At 43.6% G+C, this 20,481-nt stretch overlaps 1 protein-coding gene across 1 annotated transcript in view; it reads right to left on the minus strand.

Moving 5' to 3' along the window:
* GYS2 (glycogen synthase 2) overlaps positions 1 to 20,481 on the minus strand; it is a 57,453-nt gene that overhangs the window by 13,549 nt on the left and 23,423 nt on the right. Inside the window, exons 6-11 of the mRNA XM_012933382.2 lie at positions 15,511 to 15,628; positions 15,199 to 15,319; positions 11,299 to 11,405; positions 10,462 to 10,521; positions 9,206 to 9,284; positions 8,164 to 8,277 (exon numbers count right to left, since the gene is read on the minus strand). Coding sequence (XP_012788836.2) covers positions 8,164 to 8,277; positions 9,206 to 9,284; positions 10,462 to 10,521; positions 11,299 to 11,405; positions 15,199 to 15,319; positions 15,511 to 15,628 — 599 coding nt within the window. The remainder of the gene's footprint in view (positions 1 to 8,163; positions 8,278 to 9,205; positions 9,285 to 10,461; positions 10,522 to 11,298; positions 11,406 to 15,198; positions 15,320 to 15,510; positions 15,629 to 20,481) is intronic.

A 20,481-nucleotide genomic window follows, 5' to 3' on the forward strand; every position in this document is an offset into this window, starting at 1 on the left:
TACGAAGCTTTCAGGCTTAAGTCTCAGTTATCCAATGCTCAAACACCCATCCCTTCACCAGTGCACATATTCCACCACCAGGAACCCCAGTATACCTCCCCACCTCACCCCACCCCCCCACCCCCGCCTGTGTAGCTGATAAATTTCACTTTACTTTTCTCTTTACTTTGATTGCATTCAATATTTCAACAAAAAACTCACTATTATTGTTTGGAGTTTCCCCACCACCAGCACAAAAGTCAGACCTGTTGAAAAGGAAGCATTTGATAATTTGTTTTCCATTGCTGACAATGAAGAGATATGAGGTCACGTGGCCACAATAGCGGCCGCGCAGTTTTGGATTTCTGTATTTTAGTAACTAAGTGCAGGGAAATTTCTGCCAGAAATTGCATCACTGCAAGATCGTACCTCCCTTTTGTGGTTGTCATAAAATGGCGGCTGGGGCTCAGTTCACAGTCTAGAGACATTTCTGCAAGAAGCTGCTGGTGCCCAAAGTAGTTTAGCTGGGCTCCGGGGCCGCGGTCGTGCAGCAGCAGCCGCCGGGCTTATATCTCGGTGGAGGGCCCAAGGAAAGTGGCTTAACCCTTTCATTATCTCTCCAGTGCTTGCTTGGACATTAGTTTTGCACACTAGAAAAGTATGCAAAGTATATAAAAGTATACACACTAGAAATTTTATTTCATTAATCTGTTTTTTTTAATTTGGTGGTACCTCAAGGTTGAAGGGTCCTGTCAACTCTGGCAATTTCAAGCCCTTTTGTAGTCCTCCAAACCTCGGTCCCACTGTAGAACATGAAAACATCAGGACTCATTTGTTTTGTCCCCAGCCAAGCAGAATGACAGCATAGCTAAAATAAGAAAGCAGCTGCTCTGGGTCCAAACGCGACAGTCACAGGGGTCGGGGGAGAGTGAAAAACTAGCAGAGGTCAGGCCAAGGTTGGAGAGAGAGTCCAGCGAGGCCTTTTACAATGATAAGTTGCTTCCTAAACACACCACACACACACACACACACACACACACACACACACACTCTTTCTCTTTTCCTCTTTCTCTTTTTCTTTCTTCCTCTCCACTCACTTCCTTTCTCTCACTTCTCTCTCCTCTTTTTCATTCTTTTTCTCTTCTCTCTCATTCACTCTCCTTTCTATCTGTTCTCTCTCTTTCTCTTCTCTGTCTTTCTCTCTCTCACACACACATACACACAGAAAAAAGACACAAACACACAGACACAGAAGCACACACACACACACACACACACACACACTTGCTCACTGTGGACTCTAGATCAGTAGGGGAAACAACAAGTAAACACCACAAACCTTGTCTAACTGTGTTCAACCAAGAAGTTAGCTGATTTCACAGGTGACCTGGAATCTGCGGACCACACACTTTTTTCTCCCTACCACACAGCGATAGCACAGTGGGTAGGGCATTTGCCTTGCACGAGGCTGACCTGGGTTCGATTCCTCTGGCCCTCTTGGAGAGCCCGGCAAGCGACCGAGAATATCCCACCTGCACAGCAGAGACTGACAAGCTACCCGTAGCAGATTCGATATGCCAACAACAGTTACAGCAAGCCTCACAATGGAGACATTACTGGTGTCTGCTCCAGCAAATCAAGGAACAACGAGACGACAGTGCTACAGTGCTACCACACAGACAAGGCAGGATACAAGATTATGCCAAATTTAAACTCATCTGCGTGGTGCTGAGTCAAATGGCCATGATCAGAGAAAACCGTGTCACCCTTCCACAATAAGAATCATGAAGGCATGATTGCTCTGTATTCTGTAACTGCACAGGAGGTCAAAAAGGCACTTGCAGGAACAGACCCCGAGTTCGTCAAAACTTTCATTTTTCCTTCTTTGAATTTTGTAATTTTTATGAATTTTTGTTTATGTATAGGCCATACCTGATGGTGCTCTAGGCTTACTCCTTGCTCTGTGCTCAGGGATCACTCCTGGCAAAGTTCATGCATGTGGTGCTAAGGGTCAAACCAAGTTGGTGACATGCAGGGCAAATGTCTTACCCGCTGTAGTAGCTCTTCGACGTTTAGTCAAGTTTTTAGAAGATAGAGTTTTAATGAAATACTTAATTCAAAATGACTTTTATTTCAGTGGTTCAAATGTGTATTGTTAAAAAAAAGGGTACTCTTCTAAAATTTATTATGTTTTTATTTGTTTAAGAAAACCATCAGTGAGGGCTGGAGTGATAGCACAGCGGGTAGGGCGTTTGCCTTGCACGCGGCCGACCCGGGTTCGAATCCCAGCATCCCATATGGTCCCCTGAGCACCGCCAGGGGTAATTCCTGAGTGCATGAGCCAGGAATGACCCCTGTGCATTGCCAGGTGTGACCAAAAAAGCAAAAAAAAAAAAAAAGAAAGAAAGAAAACCATCAGTGAGGGGCCAGAGAGATAGGACAGCACAGCAGGTAGGATGCTTGCCTTGCATGCAGCCAATCTGGATTTAATCCCAGCACCCACTGATATAAGTGACCCTTGAGTGCAAAGACAGAATAAGCTCTAAAAACATGATGGATATGGACCCAAACCTGAAAGAATCAGTGAATATATCAAGACATACGTGAGTTGAAGTGCCTGTTTAACATAATTGGTGTCAGAGAGCTTCTCCAATTGCTTGGCATTACACTTTCATATTCCCGGGATTTCCATTGCATCTGCTGCTTCTCCAGTCTGCCGAACCCTACCTCCTGTTACCTGTAGAGCCAGCTGCCACTCATATGTCCAGACCCAGCATACAAGTCATATTATGCACAGAATATATTATAATGTTTCATCCTTCTACTCAATCAAAATACTACTCATCCTTACCTTCTTTGGGGGATTTGGGGTAGGTGTTCAGGGCTTACTCCTGGCTCTGTGCTCAGGGATCACTTTTGGCTGGGCCCGGAGGGTCATACATGCTGCCGGGGGTTGAACCCAGGTCTGCAATGTGCTAGGCAAGCGCTCTGCCAGCTGTACTATCTCTCTGGCCCCACACCTCACTTCTTTTGGGTTCTATTTTGCTTTCGGGCTCTGTTTTGGTGGGAGGTTGGGGCACACTCAGCTTGGGACCTACGCCTGCTGTGATGCTTGGAGATTCCTCCCAGTGGTGCTCAGGATCTCTGCGTGTTGGGGATCAAACCCAGGGCTCCTGCATGCAGAACATGTACGCCAACCTCTGAACTGCCTCCTGAGGGTAATTTAATATTCATCACAGGCTATGTACAAATTAAAGCAAACATTTACTAGGCACTTACTAGGTGCCGAATGCAGTATTAAGTGTGAAGCTCATTATTGAATTAATTTCACAGTGGTTCTCAGAATAAACCAAATTTAACACCATTTTACAGATGAGAAGACTGAGGTCCTTGCAGATTATGTAAACATAAAAACTGATTAACTGGCCGATACCTAAAGCCACACGATGTAAGTAAGGAGAGTCTTCCAATACAGTATCTGCCTTCTCTACAGTTACTGCTACCTTCAATGTGCCTCTCACTTTTCTTTCAAGAGAGCCTAGCCCAGGAAGCTTGACGGATAGCCCCTTTGTCTGCCCTGCTGACCCACCATGGCAGCTTCTGGAGAGAACTGGCAGGGCTGGGTATGAGTGCCAACCCACTCTGCCCAGCAGAAGATCCTTGGACCAGGTACCTTTTGTTGAGAAATCCCTACTAGCTTTATTGGTTCCCTTTAAGAGCCGTGGCATTTGATTGTTTGAAGAATCAGGCACCTATTTCTCTAAATAGATTTCTCACAATCTAAAAAGTTTTGGAAAGAAAAAGTTACATATCATGGTAAACATTTTTTAAGTTTGCTAAATATAGGAAAACAGGGCAGGTAGTAATAGATTTAAAATATGTTGGGCTGGAGAGATAAGACATAGGTATTTGCCTTGAGTGTGGCCGGTCTGGGTTCAAACTGTGGCATCCCATATAGTGTCCCCTGAGCACTGCCAGGAGTAACTCCTGAGTGCAGAGGCAGAGGTAAGACCTGAGCGCTTGCCAGGTGTGGCCCGAGAGACAAACAAAGATACATATAATAAAATACGTTAACTAAACAAAAACACATCTTCTGTATGAGCGAAGACAACCCTGGAAACTGATTCCGTATCTGTGCTGTCTGCAGGTAGTGGCTCGGTTCAAGCCCTGGGTGTGTTTCTTCAGGTGCTTCAGTGGGCCTGGAATGTGATTTGCTCCTGTTAGCTGACAGGTCACGTTGCGTGGTCTTGCGCCACAGATTTATGAGTTTCAACGATGACTATGACATCTGGTTATGTGATTATGCAATACTTGCATGTGTGTGTTTCATGGACCTGCTAATTCTGTTTGCAGAGGGGCAAACACGAGTGGTGCTCCCACAGTGCTAGCCTCCTGTGCTCAGGGGACCGAGCTATGCACCAGGCCAGGACGGAGCCTGGGGTTTCTGCATGCAAAACATGTGCTCCAGTCCTTGGATTAATGGTTTGTTTTTGTTTTTGGTTTTGTTTTTGTTTTTGGATTTTTGGATCACACCTGGCAATGCACAGGGGTTACTCCTGGCTCTGCACTCAGGAATCACTCCTGGCGGTGCTGGGGGACCATACGGGATGCTGGGAATCGAACCTGGGTCGGCTGCGTGCAAGGCAAACGCCCTCCCCGCTGTGCTTTCACTCCAGCCCCTCATGGGTATTTTTAAAAATTAATTCTCTCTTCCATTCACTTGTTTGGGGGGGGCCATACCTGGCATTCCTCAGGGCTTAGTTGTGACTCTGAACTCCGGGATCACTCCTTGCAGGGCTACGGGGACCATATGAGGTGCCGGGGATCGAACCTGAGTCAGCTACATGGATGCCAAGGCTCCTGTTCTCTGGATGACTGCTCTGACCCCTAATTCTCTCTTTTAATGAATTACATGTAACTTTTCTTTCTATTAAAGTATGATATTGGGGGTGGGGGGGCTGGAGCCATAGTACAGATAGGGCATTTGCCTTGCATGCAGCCATCCCAGGTTGGACTCAAATCCAAAGGCATCCCATATGGGCCCCCGAGCACCACCAGGAGTAATTCCCGAGTGTAGAGTCAAGAGTAACCTCTGAGCATCGTCGGGTGTGACCCAAAAAGGCAAAAGAAAATAAATTTTTTTTAAAGTATGATATTTGGGGGGAACTGGGTCACAGCCTGAGGCTGTCTTTTCTTTCTTTGAGTTTTTGAGGTCATGCCAGCATGGTGCTCGGGGGACCAGGCAGTGAGGGGAATTGGGGCTCCAGCAGGTCAAGCTGAGCCCCAATCCTCCAGCCACCTCTGGGCCCCATCCCAACCACCCCCCTCTCATCTAGCTGCCCCTCCCTGCCTGCGCCTGCTTTCATCTGCCATGTCCTTCACCAAGGATGTTCCTGTCCAGTTCTCTCTGGGCCTGTTTCTCAGAGGATGCCTAGATCAAGGGCAAACCAGAAGATGATGAACAAATTTTAAAAATAGGCAATCTGGTCCTCAAAGTTTTTGACAGAGAAGAAAAGGAAAAGCAGAAAAACTTTTTTAAAAAATCCTGCCTAAAGGAGATAGGATGGAAGTAAAGTGTGTTTTTCCCATGTGAAGAAACGTAAGCAACACGGGCAAATCTCTATGGGATGAAGTGAGTAAATCCACAATTTCAAAGAGTTATAAAGCAAGTTCCCTCGAATGAGGGAGAGAACGGGATCCTTGAACTGCCCTTAGAACTAGGAAAAGAAAAGTATGCAAAAATACAAAATGATCTCTCTTACATGGGATAGAAAAAAAAACACAGTAGAGGAATAATGAACGTTCCCAAAGGCAATAGGAACAAAGATGAAGAGAACCTGTGTCCAGCCGGAAGCTGACCACTGGGTGGGGGGAGGCCAGGGAAGGCTACATTAGGACATTGGCTGCAGGAAGTGGTCGGAAAAGGAAAGAGTGCTGAAAGGAGGTGTTAAGTGCCGACCGCAGAGGCAGGTTGGGGGTAAGAGGGTAACTGGGGTCCCTGGGGGACAGAAATAGACACTGGTGAAGGGATCGGTGTTGTAGCATTGTATATCTGAAACTCAATCATGAATAAATTCATAATTTTGTAATTCATGGCGATTTTATTTTTTGAAATCACTTGTATCACTTGTCTTCCCATTGATCTTCAGACGCCCAACCCTACCCAAGCCAGATAAATACCCCACCAGTCGACCCCTGCTACATCCACTACCCAGCCACTGCCATGCTCCAGGCCGCTCTCCGGACACTGGGGCCGAACCTCACGCACGAGTGAAGCCCCACAAAACCAGGTAAGCAGAACTTTGCAACCTTGAACTCTAGGCTCAATGAGACCCGGAAACAAGATCCTCTGTCTGCCTCCTCCAATCTCCGGCACCTTAGGGAGGCGGGTCAAACCCATTTTTTGAAAATGGCAAAAAAAATTTAAAATCTCTATTTGAGGGCCAGAGAGATAGCTCAAAAGACTGAGCACATGCTCTACAGGCAAGAGACCGGGGTTTAGTTACCAACACCGCATGGTCATCTGAGCGCCACCAGGCACAATCCAAGGAGCACAGAACCAAGAGTAGTTCCCAGAGCACTGCCAGGTGTGTCCCCAACACTGCGCCCCCAGCAACTCTCTACTGGACGGACAGTGAGGGAATCCACCCACAACTCTGTCGATAAGGGAGTCAATGAAAAAAGAGAAAGAAGAGAAAGCGAGAGGTGGGTACAAAATTGCTGCCACCTTAAGACACTTTGGCCTTAAAGACTAATGGGTAGAATTGAGCAAGGGTAAAGAATTTGCTAATACAAAAAATTTGCCCATTAGCCCTAGCCCCGTGCCCAGAACACAAGGCTCTTAGCAAACACAGAGACAGAGCTCCCGGTAGCGAAAGCTGTTTCACTCACTGACGCTGTGCCTTGTCAATCTAACACTCGATCAAAGGAACGAACTGGTCCAGAGAAAATTATACTAAAGCATCTCAGCCACCTTCCCTGAAACTGGAAACTTCCCCTCTTACCTCTTATCCCTGTAAATTGAATTTGTTTTTTTTTTTTTTTTGCTTTTTTTTTTTTTTTTTTTTGCTTTTTGGGTCACACCTGGAGATGCACAGGGGTTACTCCTGGCTCTGCACTCAGGAATTACTCCTGGCGGTGCTCAGGGGTGCTGGGAATCGAAACCGGGTCGGCCACAAGCAAGGCAAACGCCCTACCCGCTGTGCTATCGTTCCAGCCCCTGTAAATTGAATTTTATCAGGAAACATTCGTGTTCATCTTGGAGACTCACTCATTCAATATTTCAAGAATATATTTGTATCATGAAAATTTAAGAAATTCCTTTATGCTTGCTACTAGTTAGATGCAAAGAAAATATTTATGCTGACTGTAAGAGGCGAAGAAAACAATGCTAAAATTATGACACAGACTCATAAGTATCCTTCAGTTTTCAAGAATGTTACTAAAATAGTCATTGGACACATAGTACCGAAGTCAGGAAAGAATTAATTTTCATTGTTGCTGTTGGGGGCAGTGCTCAGGGGCTATTCCTAGCTCTGCTCATGGCTTGCCACAAGGGCCCAGAGGTCAAACCCCGGCCCCCTGTGTGCAGAGCCCGAATTCAACCTACTGAGCTATTTCTCTAGCCCAAGACCATCTTCTCTTTAGAAATGTCATTTGAAATGTTTTAAACAGATGTCAACAGGGATTCCTGAACTTCTGTGGCCCACCACACCCTCTTCAGAAAAACATTGTTTCGTGTCCTCAGGAAATCTACCTTTAAGTGAATGACCAAAACAATGTCCCCTCCCTCTACTTTCTCCTGCAGTTCCTGCCACTGCCCGGATGGTTGCAGCTCACTTTCCCCAGGGTGGTAGAACCCACTTTAGAAAACACAGTTCCAGTCTGTAAGGAAACCTGCTCCAAAAAAAAAAAAAAAAGAGAGAGAGAGAGACAATGGAGGGCGGGGGAGTTTGAGCAAGGGCTGGAGCTCATGCTTTGCACACGGAAAGTGATGATGATGATGATGATGATGATGATGATGATGATGATGTGTGTGTGTGTGCGCCTGCGCATGCAGGCGGAAAGGAGGGGGGGAAGTGGGGCGTGGACAGCACATCACCAGGAGTAGCCCCAGGGCCACGCCAGGAAAATAACTAAATAAGCAGATTCCGTGTCACGTGCCCGCCCCCGCCCGGCGCCTACCTTGACTCTGTCCGTGCGGCTGTTGAACAGCCCGATGCGGCGGATGGTGCTGAGGATGGGGTCGGTGGAGTCGTCGATCATGTTGTGGGTGGTCACGGGAGGCAGGGAATGCCGCTGCAACCAGAGAGGGGAGGACGGTCGGGCTGTGGCTCACCTCGCCCACGGCTCACAGGTGGCGCGGCCCCGCCCCCACTGTTGTGCTGAGACAGCAGGGACCCCGCCAATGACAAGGGTTGGAGAACTCTGAATGCAGCCCCCCGGGAGGGAGGCTTTGACTTCCCACCTGCAGCCGCTGCCCGAGATGCCCAGACCTCTCACTGCTTCTGGGACTCAGGTGGCCCCGGGAGTCAGAGTGCGGGTTTCAGGATGGGGTTGCTCCTGGTTCCCTTTTGCAATTCTGCTCTAAGGCCTGGTTCATCCCATGACAATTCCAAGCAAACCTTCAAGAGCATTTACCACTCTTTTTGAGTCGTAATTACATATGACGAGAAACACAGTTTTGCAAATTCTATGCTTTTTGAAGAGTTTCAGGATGATATGCACAAATACAAAATGTATCACTGGTATTACTGTCATCCCGTTGTTCATCGATTTGATCGAGTGGGCACCAGCAACGTCTTCATTCGTCCCAGCCCTGAGATTTTAGCAGCCTCTCCTTACTCATTTCTTCAACTGATTGGAGGCTCTTTCAGGGGAATGAGACCTGTTATTGTTACTGTATTTGGCATATTGAATATGCCATGGGGAGCTTGCCGGGCTCTGCCATGCGGGCACAAAATGTATATATTATATTATATTTATATATGTAGTTATCTTTGTAATCATAGAAATTTTATATATAAAGATAAATTTTATGAGATTTTTTAAAAGAAGTTCTGAAAACCACTCATACGAAGCTGTTATTCAGGTGAATATTTTAAGAGCGCCTGTTCTTACTCAAGGTTTAAAAATGTCCCAAATCCATTCCTTTGAATAAGTCAAAATGATGGTTTAAGTAAGTTTAACCACTAACAGAAGAGGTGGGCACTTCTGCCATTATTACCTGAGTTGAAAAGATGGCTCTTTTCATAATTGTTAGATCATCTCGATCCAAAATATTGTTCATGTCAGGGACTTCTCCTCTGTGGGGAAAAGAATCTTAAGAATAAATTCTCTTAAAAACTAGCTGCATGTTCCCTAACGGGATATCAGAGACCATTTCAAGCACCTTTCAAGCACCAACATACTTTTCTAATGAAATTCAAAAACTCCTACTGTGTAAAAAAGTTTGATTAAAAAAACACACATTTGACAGAATGAAAAAATAAAATTCATTTTAATTATTTATTATTGTTACTATTATTATTATATTATTTGTTTCTTGGACCACACCCGGTAGTGCTCAGGGCATACTCCTGGCTCTGTGCTCAGGGGATCACATGCCTTACTGGGAATAGAACCCCGATCAGCTAGGTATAAGGCCCTACTTGCTGTACTATATCTCACTGGCCCCTTGAAATTCCATTTTAAAGTACTGATGTTGACCATCAGGGGGACTCTCGCATGGTATTCTGCTTATTCCTGAGGGCTCTGTTCTGAAGAAGCCACAGTTATCCATCTATGTTATGCTTTATAGGTAAAAGAAAGATATATATCAGACTCCTGGGCCAGAAACCAAAACAATCTCTCTAAGGTCACATATTATGAAGAGAGCACTATAATACATTATGATTTGATTTAATTATTTAGGTTTTATTCATAAATTTTATTTATACATGTAAGTATCTTTTATTATAATGAACAAAGTTTGCTATTTAGTAAGTAAATATAATACTATTCACAAATGGTGTTAATATAAATGTTCTATATAAGAATCAAGGCATATTTAACTTGAAATAACGCTCAGGAGATATTAACTATTGACAAGATTTTCCCTGAATTCGAACCTGTCTGCACATACAAATATTTTCTGGCAACTATTTACAACCAGTTATCAGACAGAAAGAAAGGGAGGAAAGGAAACCTGGTCACATGATGTGAGGCATCTGCAAAGACCATAAATTTCTTTTTTTTTTTTTTTGCTTTTGGGTCACACCCAGCAATGCATAGGGCTTACTCCTGGCTCTTCACTCAGGAATTACTCCTGGCGGTGCTCAGGGGACCATATGGGATGCTGGGAATCGAACTCAGGTCGGCTGCATGTAAGGCAAATGCCCTACCCGCTGTGCTATCGCTCCATCCCCGAGACCATAAATTTCTTAGTATTTGAAACAAAACAAATATATATTTGTGTCTACACTGTGAGGTCCCTGCACCTACCTTAATAATGCTTCATAGAGCTTCTTCCCAAACTTTTCCTTCAGGGTATGTGCAGTGTCCCTGTACGAAGAGAAGGATTTACAACAGAAACAGGACCACAGTTTCAAATTCATTAGCTACGACAATACTGCTTCATTCGTGGAAAGCCCGATCTCTTTTGCACGGTCTCTTGTAATGTTTTCCTGTTCGTTTCCATTCAAACTTGATTGAGTTCAAGTTCAGTTTCAATTCGAACCTTTGTCTTTTCAATCCACTGTCTCCTCAGAGCGAAGAGAGTGGGACACTCTGGATGGATTAACAGGGGCTCAAGGGGGGCTTGATAATCAGGGGAGAGTGCAAGGCGCAGACGGTGAATAGATGGAGGCACAGACAGAACAAGACTGGAACTGACTGGTAATTACTGAATCTGGGCTGGAGTCGTGGAGGGGGTGATACTAATCTCCTTGCTTTGGCATATGTCTTCAGATTCCCACAATGAATGAAGAATACCACCCACTGCGTTGGAATTACGTGCATGCAAAATCATTATTGATGATATTACAAATGACAGATTCTCAATAACAGATCATTTTTAAATAAGTAAAATTAAAAACTAAAGATTCCTACAGTGGCCTTATCCTTCCATGTTAGGTCATTTCCATTTTTTTAGTAACATTGTTTCATAAGGCATTAGATCATCATTGGCCATTGAGAAGAGAACCCAGGAGTATTTGTGTGGTGACAATCTTTTCTTTTTTGGAGGGGGGGACAAATTAAAGAGCTACATCAGAAATCATTCCTGTAAGAAACAGCCCTTTCCACTCCCCGCTAGAGAACGTTTACAAAATGTGACGTTACCACAGCTGCTTGCGCACTGCCTGGCCTTTCAGAGTTTCCACATTGAAATTATTTGTCTTGGCAGGCATAATAAAAAACACCACCACCGTGACGTCATTTTTATGCATCTAGTGAGGGATCAGAAAACACAACAGAATCAGTTATCCAAGAGAAAAATTTAAAAATGGGTCACAAAAAAACCCAAATATGGTGTTTGTAAATATTTTTGAGTGAAAAAGAATATTTTATGATTCACAGAGAAATTATGCCCCACTTACTATAGCTTTCTTTTCAGACTAAGTTAAATCTGGATTTCAATCAAGATCTTTCCAAGAAATCCAAATTTCAGACCTAACATTTATTTTTCAGCACCAATCACCTACGATATCTTAGAATCACTACTGATATCACTGTGCTTTTTTAGGATTTAAAAAGGAAAACAAATCAAAACTAATATAGAACAAGACCCAAATCAGTTCTTGCAGTTTTTAGATTGACAATTAAAGGAGGGTTTATTTTTAGTTTGTTCTATTTTTCCTAACTTACTCACATGATTTGCACAGATAGATCATTTGCATTTTTACGTAAACATCTTTATGCTCATGGCATTTTGTCTGTTGAGTCCTAACATCACGCTGCTGGGGACTGGTATTGGAACACAGAACTCCTGAAATAATGGCATGATGAATAACTCTGTAAACCACAGTGTTAAGTAAAAGTGTTTTAAAGAGGGGCTGAAGTGATAGTACAGCAAATAGGGCGTTTGGCTCGCACGCAGCCGACCCAGGTTTGATTCCCAGCATCCCATATGGTCCCCTGAGCACCATCAGGAGCCCATAAGCCAGGAGTAACCCCTGAGCATCGCCGGGTGTGACCCACATCTGGGGTTACTCCTGACTCTGCACTCAGGAATCACCCCTAGTGGTACACTCAGGGGACCATATGGGATGCTGGGAATCGAACCCAGGTCGGCTGCTTGCAAGGCAAACACCCTACCTGTGGTGCTATTGCTCCAGCCCCCCCCCCCCGCAAAAAAAATGTTTTAAAGAGAACAAATGTATGGTAAAGATTTTTGTTGTGGCAGCCACTGCCCAGATACTTTAAATCTATAGGGGACCAAATCTCAACAACCATGCACTGTTGCCTTCAATCTTCTCATTTCTAAAGTCAAAGGAAGGCATGAGTGGTTCCACATTTTCTCCGAACGTCTGTAACAGGCTCTTTGTAAGAACAGTAAGAACATACCAGGTCATGTTTGCTGGAACACAACTTGGTATGTTCTTACTGTTTAGGGCCAGAACAATAGTACAGCGACTGGGGCTGGAGCGAGATAGCGAGATAGCACAGCATGTAGGGTGTTTGCCTTGCACGTGGCCAACCCGGGTTCGATTCCCAGCATCCTATATGGTCCCCTGAGCACTGCCAGGAGTGATTCCTGAGTGCAGAGCCAGGAGTAACCCCTGTGCATCACCGGGTGTGACCTGAAAAGCCAAAAAAAAAAAAAAAAGAAATAGTATAAAAACTGAGGTATTTGCCTTGCATGAGGCTCACCCAGGTTTGATCCCCGGCCTCCCATAGGGTCTCCCGAGCCCTGAGCACAGCTGGGTGTGGCCAAAACCATCCTCCTACCCCCAAATAAATTAAAATAAAGCCTGTGCTTTATTTTACTCCTTCTGAAAATACTGATGGTCCACATTTCTCAGAAGGAAATGACGTCAAGCTGCTGTGGGAAAGAGGAAATTAATGCATTTAAAACTGTGAACATAGGAATTCTCACATATTCTGGCAATGACCATCTGCAGAGTGAGTATTATCTGTGGACTTTGCACTCTATGGCTTGACATTCTCTTTCGAAAACAAGTGTATCAAATTTTTAGAACAGGAAACCCATCCCGGGAAAGCCAAAATGCAGTCAAAAAACACAAGTACAATGTGAAAAGAGAACAGCTTTCTAGCTTCTGCAAGTGCTGTAATGACCCTCAGTGCCTAAAATGATAGTAAATGGCATTTTTTGTGCATCTAAACTTAAATCCCAAGCGAACACTTAATAAATCTATAAACCAATTTATTGATAATGTCCCTAACTATGATACATGTTGTGTGGTAACAATCTTTGGGGGTGGGGGGAAATCAAAGAGATACATCAGAAATCATTCCCTTTATAAAGTCTAACAATATGAAATAAGATTCACTGTCACTGTATCATTGTCATCTGGTGCCCATTGATTTGCTCAAGCGGGAACCAGTAATGTCTCCATTGTGAGACTTGTTGTTACTGTTTTTGGCATATCGAATACACCACGGGTAGCTTGCCAGGCTCTGCCGTGCAGGAGAGATACTCTTGGTAGCTTGCCGGGCTCTCCGAGAGGGGTGGAGGAATTGAACCCAGGTAGTCTGCATGCAAGGCAAACGCCCTACCCACTGTACTATCCCATCTTATTACGGAAGAATCTTTCCAATCTTATTTTGCAAGTTTTGTTTTTACTAGTGTGTTCTTTTCTTTTTTGGTTTTTAGGTCACACCTGGGCTGGAGTGATAGCATAGCGGTTGGGCTTTCGCCTTTTACACGGCCAACCCGGGTTTGATTCCCGGCAAGCTACTGAGAGTATCGAGCCTGTGCTGCAGAGCCTGGCAAGCTACCCGTGGTGTATTCGATATGCTAAAAACAGTAACAAGTCTCACAATGGAGACGTTACTGGTGCCCACTCGAGCAAACGATAAGCAACGAGATGACAGTGACAGTGAGGTCACATCTGGTTGTGCTCAAGGCTGAGTCCTGGCTCTGAGCTCTTAGTCCTGGCAGGGCTTGGAGCCCCTGGGAAGCTGGTGATGGAAGCCAGCTTGCTCGCGTGCAAGGCAAGTGCCCTCCCCACTATACTATCGCTCTGGCCCCAAAAGTGTTGTTTTCTTATTAATGTGACTTTAATAGATCTTTTCCTCTACTTAGTCACAATGTCTGCTCCACCTATGTACAAGAAATAAAAATAACTACAGAGTTGCACCGACCTTAGGAATGCTTAGATAGTCTAAGTATTTCACTAAGATTAAAATTTTACAATGATCTGCAGTATTTTATTATTTATTGTACGTCCTTATGTTAGTATAAACTGGTATCTTTAGCCAACTTGTGTAACATGGCCGTTTTCTAGTTATTCCTATGGACATAGTGTGTGTGTGTGTGTGTGTGTGTGTGTGTGTGTGTGTGCGCGCGTGTGTGTGCGCACATGTGTGCGTGTGCACACACATGTGTCTGTGCACATGCAGTGCATGCTCTCTGGATTAACCGGAAACCTGTTGAAAATCACATCTTCCTTAGCATAACATGATCGGGGAGTGAAGTACCAAGTTTCTGGAGGCGATGTGGCTGGTGACTTGGGGGAAGAACAGAGTTTGTCTGTATCCGGCAGTCCCACGAGAATAACTACCTGGCCGTCAGCCACGGTGCTGAGTGCTCCCCCGAAGGCCTGTCTCGTGCCCGTGGAGCACGGGGAGGGTGGGAGTAGAAAATACGTGTAATCACCTGGTTCTGTGTTAAGAATTCTACCCCTACGACACACACAGGCCACCGAATTCAATATCATCATTATGGGGTTTTGAAAAGGTGAAATTTTGTGTCCGTTTGCTGGCGTCCTGTTATCTTTCAGTCGGGTACAAGACCTTGTGGGGTAAGGAGAGGGGATGCTATCATGTCATCTTTAAAAAGAGCAGATACCATCAATAAGCTTGAGGCTCTCAAGCAACATAATAGGCACCATGTGACAACCTCCAAGTGTACAGAGAAGAACTGCGGGCCCTTTTTACGCTTCACAGCAGCCAAATACACGCTTAGGAACTATATAAGAAAGAAGCCAGAAAGCTCTTCACTTCCGTGGAAGCAAGTCCTTCACAAAAGCCGCGTCCTGAGTCCTGGAGTTTTCTTACCCTCAGCAGGAAATTGAGCCTGGATAAAGATTCTAGGAAGATGTCCGCTCCTTTGTTTGAAAACTCATACCTCCCAGCAATGAAAAAGAACAAGGTCTTCTCCAGATCAAAGTCCAGGTGACTAAAACAAAACAAAACAAAACAAAACAAAACAGTTTCAGGAGAAACAGCGAGACGGCAACAAAGTGTACAAATGTATTCCCTTCAAGTCCAGAAGGGGAGGAAAGATAAACATTTACCTGTTTCTCTACACCAGAAATTCCTAAAATCACATGGCAGTGTTTTTGTGTGTGTGTTTAAAGAGTAGCTTACCCATAAAAATGACCTCGAACAAAATCTTGGATCTTGGCTTTGTACATGGCGTGGAGATTTTGGAACTCATGCACGGCTGAAAATTTCTTAACACTCAGGCCGTTTGGAGTAACCACATCTAGAAAAGAAAAAATAAATCATCACAAAAATTCTTTAGAGAGAATTTTTCTTTAGAATATCATTGTAGAAAGCATTGTTTTTTAAATGTATAACATGAGATGTCTAGTAATGTTTCTATTTTATGACTATCACAGATTTGAACACTCATAAAACTTCACAAATGCATTGTTGGAATAAGAAACCAGGGGTCCTGGGGCTGGAGCAATAGCACAGCGGGTAGGGCGTTTGCCTTGCACGTGGTCGACCTGGGTTCAATTCCCAGCATCCCATATGGTCCCCTGAGCACTGCCAGGAGTAATTCCTGAGTGCAGAACCAGGATTAACCCCTGTGCATCGCCAGGTGTGACCCAAAAAGCAAAAAAAAAAAAAGAAGAAACCAGGCGTCCTTTTTAAAAATTTATTTTCAATTTTTCAAAACTATTTGATTTTTTAATTGAATCACCGTGAGATACACAGTTACAAAGTTATTCATGGTTGAGTTTTAGTCATACAATGTTCCAACACCCGTCCCTTCACCAGTGTATGTGCACCGTACATTTGCATGTGCACCAGTTGTACATTTCCCACCACCAATGTCCCCAGTTTCCCTGCTGCCACTGCCCGCCCAGCAACCAGCCCAGGAAACCAGAAGTCCTTGGCTAGAAAAATTAAACTCAGTGATTGGTACAATGGAATTGTTTTATTCATAACTGTAGCACTGTAGCACTGTTGTCCTACTGTTCATCAATATGCTCGAGCGGGCACCAGTAACATCTCCATTGTGAGACTTGTTACTGTTTTTGGCATACCAAATACACTACGGGTAGCTTGCCAGGCTCTGCTGTGTGGGTGGGATATTCTCGGTAGCTTGCCTGGCTCTCCAGGAACAGAGGACTTGAATCCTGGTTGGCAAATTCATGATTATTATACTTTCTATTTTTTTTTTTGGTGGTCTGGGGGTCACGCTATTCTCTGCTCTGTGCTCAGCTGCTCCCTTTAGAGCTCAGAGCACCATGAGGTGTGGGGATCAAACCTAGGGGTCCCACATGCAAAGCACGCGGGTAGTTCCATCCTGTTGAACTACTTATGACTTCAGTCCCTAATTTTCTTCTATTGGTTACTTACTGTGCACCAGGCACGGCTTGATGTACTTAACAATGTAACCCATTTCGTCCTTGCAAAGAACTACGGAGCATGTGCTTTTATCTATATTTTCCAAGGCAGAAACTGACACTTAAGGAAGACATGCAAGATGCAGTATTCCACAGCTAGTTAAAGGTGAGATAGTACCACTCGCCAACAAAACGGATGGATGTCGGAAAATTATGCAGAGGGGCAGGAGTGATGACGTAGCAGGCAGGGGCCTTGCCCCCGTGGCTGACCCAGGGTCGACCCTGACACCACATAGGGTCCCTGGAGCATTGAGTACTCTGTGACACCTGAGTGCAAAGCCAGGAGTAAGCCATGAGCAATGCCAGTGGCCCCAAAGCAACAAAACAACAAAATAAATATTATGCTTGGTGAAGTAGGTCAGAGGGAGAAAGATAAACAGTTTCATTTCACTTACATGTGAGAGATGAAGAAACCCAGCCACCAACAAAACAAAGCAAGAGCAAACAATCAGATTCTGAACCGTTTCGAGTCTAAAAACAGGATCACTGTACCCCGTGACCTTCCTGCGAAATTACTCACTGGCGAGTGTTTGTTTGGGTCGGCACTAAGTTAAACGTCAACTTTAGCTCACTTACCTGACTCACCTTAATTTGACATTACAAACCCTGTATTATTGTTGTTGTTGCGGTTGTTGTTGTTGCTGCTGCTGCTGCTGCTGTTGTTGTTAAGGTGATATACTATACTCGTGTTCATGTTTATAGTTTTGATGTACAGTTATCACACCTCACCACTCCAAAAGTGCTTGAGACCCTGCACGACTGTCTTTATGTTACTTCTAGTCCTCTTTCTCCCACACTCTCTTACTCAGTACCCCCAGTTTTCCAATTCTAGGCCAAGTACAAACCCTATATTAAGGAACATTCAATCTTGTAGAGTTTAGACAAATGGTACACTTCTGCAAAAGAGTCAAAATAGTCTTAAATTACATTTACTCTTCTAGTTAATTACATCTCTAGACACAATGGAATGGTTCTATACAGAACCATAGAATCGTGCCTTCAAGTGTCTCACAAGGACAAAATAACCAAATGGTAAAGGGGACCATTAAGTGACTTTATAGGCTATGTGAGCGCATAGGCTGCTGTTGGATTAGAATTACGCACTTGTGAGAATTTTTACTGTTCCCAAGTAGAATAAAAACTCCTTAGTATATAGTCCAAAAGGGAAGTTGTTTTGGTGTATGTCATATTCAAGATTCAAATCAGACTTTGTATTTAGCAGGGTATTTGTAATCAGTAAATTTAAAACCCCATTTTTTTTTTTTTTTTTTTTTTTTTTTGCTTTTTGGGTCACACCCGGCGATGCACAGGGGTCACTCCTGGCTCATGCACTCAGGAATCACCCCTGGCGGTGCTCAGTGGACCATATGGGATGCTGGGATTCGAACCCGGGTCGGCCGCGTGCAAGGCAAACGCCCTACCCGCTGTGCTATCACTCCAGCCCCTAAAACCCCATTTTTTTAGATATATTCAACAGCATATATACATCCTTCCCAAATCTGAAATGATTTGGAGTTGAATTTATGGGCACAGCACAAGAATATAGTCATAAGTAGGCCTTTGGTAACCAGATTAAATATATCTGGTTCATTTTTTCACATGTGACTGACCAGTTTTCCCGGTACCATTTGCTGAAGAGGCTTTCCTTCCTCCTCTTCAAACTCTTACCTCCTTTGTCAAAGGTTAGATGATCACAGACTATGGGACCAGAGCAATACTATGATGGGTATCATGCATGCCTTGAGGCAGCCGACCTGGGCTTGATCTTTGGCATACCGTTTGGTTTCCTGAGCCCCATCAAGAGTGACTTCTGAGTGCAGAACCAGGAGTAACCCCAGATCTGGCCACCAAACCAAACCAAACAAAGCATCATGGGCATTTCCATAAAGCACTCAATCTGTCAAGTGCTTTGGGAAGACTGCCATTTTCACTCAGACGCTTTTCTCGTAGCACAAAATCAGTTCAAGATGGATTAAACACTTCCCTTCATACCCTGAATCCATAAAAAATATCAAGGAAAATATAGGTACAACCCTTCATGACACCGAATATAAAAGCATCTTTAATGATTTAATGCCATCAGCCAAGCAGATGGAAGCAAAGATAGGCAATGTATGAAATTACTACAAAAGAAACAACCAGAATACAAAGACACCCTATAGATGGAGAAAATATATACCCACCTAGTATCCAAAATATGTAAAGCACTTGTAAATATTAACAAGAAGGAACAATTAGCCCCACCGAAAGACAGGAAGAAAAGATGAGCAGAAGCTTCCTCAAAGAAGACATACAGGTGGCCAATAAGTATATGAAAAAATGCTCTGCATCACTTATTGTTAGGAAAGTGTAAATCAAAACAATGATGAGCTATCATGGCAGAAAGTCTAGATAAGAGATAGTAGTAGCCCACGATGCAGATAAGGAGCAGAGAGCTTCAATGTTTACAAAGCCACGCCCCTTATAAAATATGTTCAACGTCAAACAGGTCCTGAATTCAGGTAGTTAGACAAGACATAAAACCCACACTTCTCACCTCTGCATCTATCTAAGTTAAATACCAACAGTTTAGTAAATAAGTGTATAGGGAAACAGGATCTGGAATATTATCTTAGAAAATGCCTGCTTTTAGTGGGAGGTGACATGCGTTTTTATTTTAGAACAGGAAAAGACAAGGCATTTTCATGAACAGGACACCATAAACAGAAGACAATGAAGGTCCAATAAAATAAACATGCATATTGTTGAAGTAGACACAGAGGCACAAGATTTAGAATTCAACTGAATCGAACAGAATCTTTTGAAAGAAAGAAAGAATACTTAGGATCCTTATGAGGCCTTTATTCAAGTTGTTTGAATTCTCTTTTTAAAGAAAATTATCTAGCACTTTGAAATAGGTATTTGAAGGAAAGACAAGTAAAGCCAAGATGATAGGGCTTAAGCAAGAGGAATATAGTAATATGAATAGTTTGATTATAATAAACAGAAATGTACTAAGTGGCTTAGTTGTAATAATGAGGAATTTATTAACAAAATTCTATCGGGGAACTGGAACAACTGCATTAACAGCAGGTAGGGCGCTTGTCGTGAATGGGAAAGACCTGAGTTCGATCTCCAGCATCCCATAAGATTCCCCAACCACTGCCATGAGTAATTTCTGAGTGCAGAGCCAAGAATAATCTCTGAGCATTGCTGGGAGTGACCCCAAAACAAAACAAAAAATAAGTAAGAAGCTAACAGGGCTTAGATGTTGCTCTGTGAACTTGCTTTGCATGTGTGAGACCCTGGGTTTAAAAACTAATAATAATGATGATAACAATAAACATTTAACTACATGTCAGGAATCTATTTAAGTTATGATCTAATGGAGAATCTGAAAAGTTGCTCCATTAGATCATAACTTAAATTGATTCTCTGTCTGTCTTTCTTACTAAATAAAAAATGGACACTACAGGTTTCAACACATTTCTGTTATGCAAGAGGGCATATAAACCGGAATTTATCTATTTAGAATCTTTCCTGTGGAGTGAGGATTTTGATTGGTGTGACTTATGTCACGTGTCTGCCTCTGGACCAATCAGCTCTAGGAATATGAATATCCCTCTTGGCATTGCAACCTTTGCATGGTTCTGGAGACAGTTCTTGCAAAAACTTGCAAGGAAGTTGTGAAGAGAACTAAAACAGGTCTCAAATAGGATCA

Source organism: Sorex araneus, chromosome 10 (assembly GCF_027595985.1).
Source record: "Sorex araneus isolate mSorAra2 chromosome 10, mSorAra2.pri, whole genome shotgun sequence".
NCBI classification, from domain to species: Eukaryota; Metazoa; Chordata; class Mammalia; order Eulipotyphla; family Soricidae; genus Sorex; species Sorex araneus.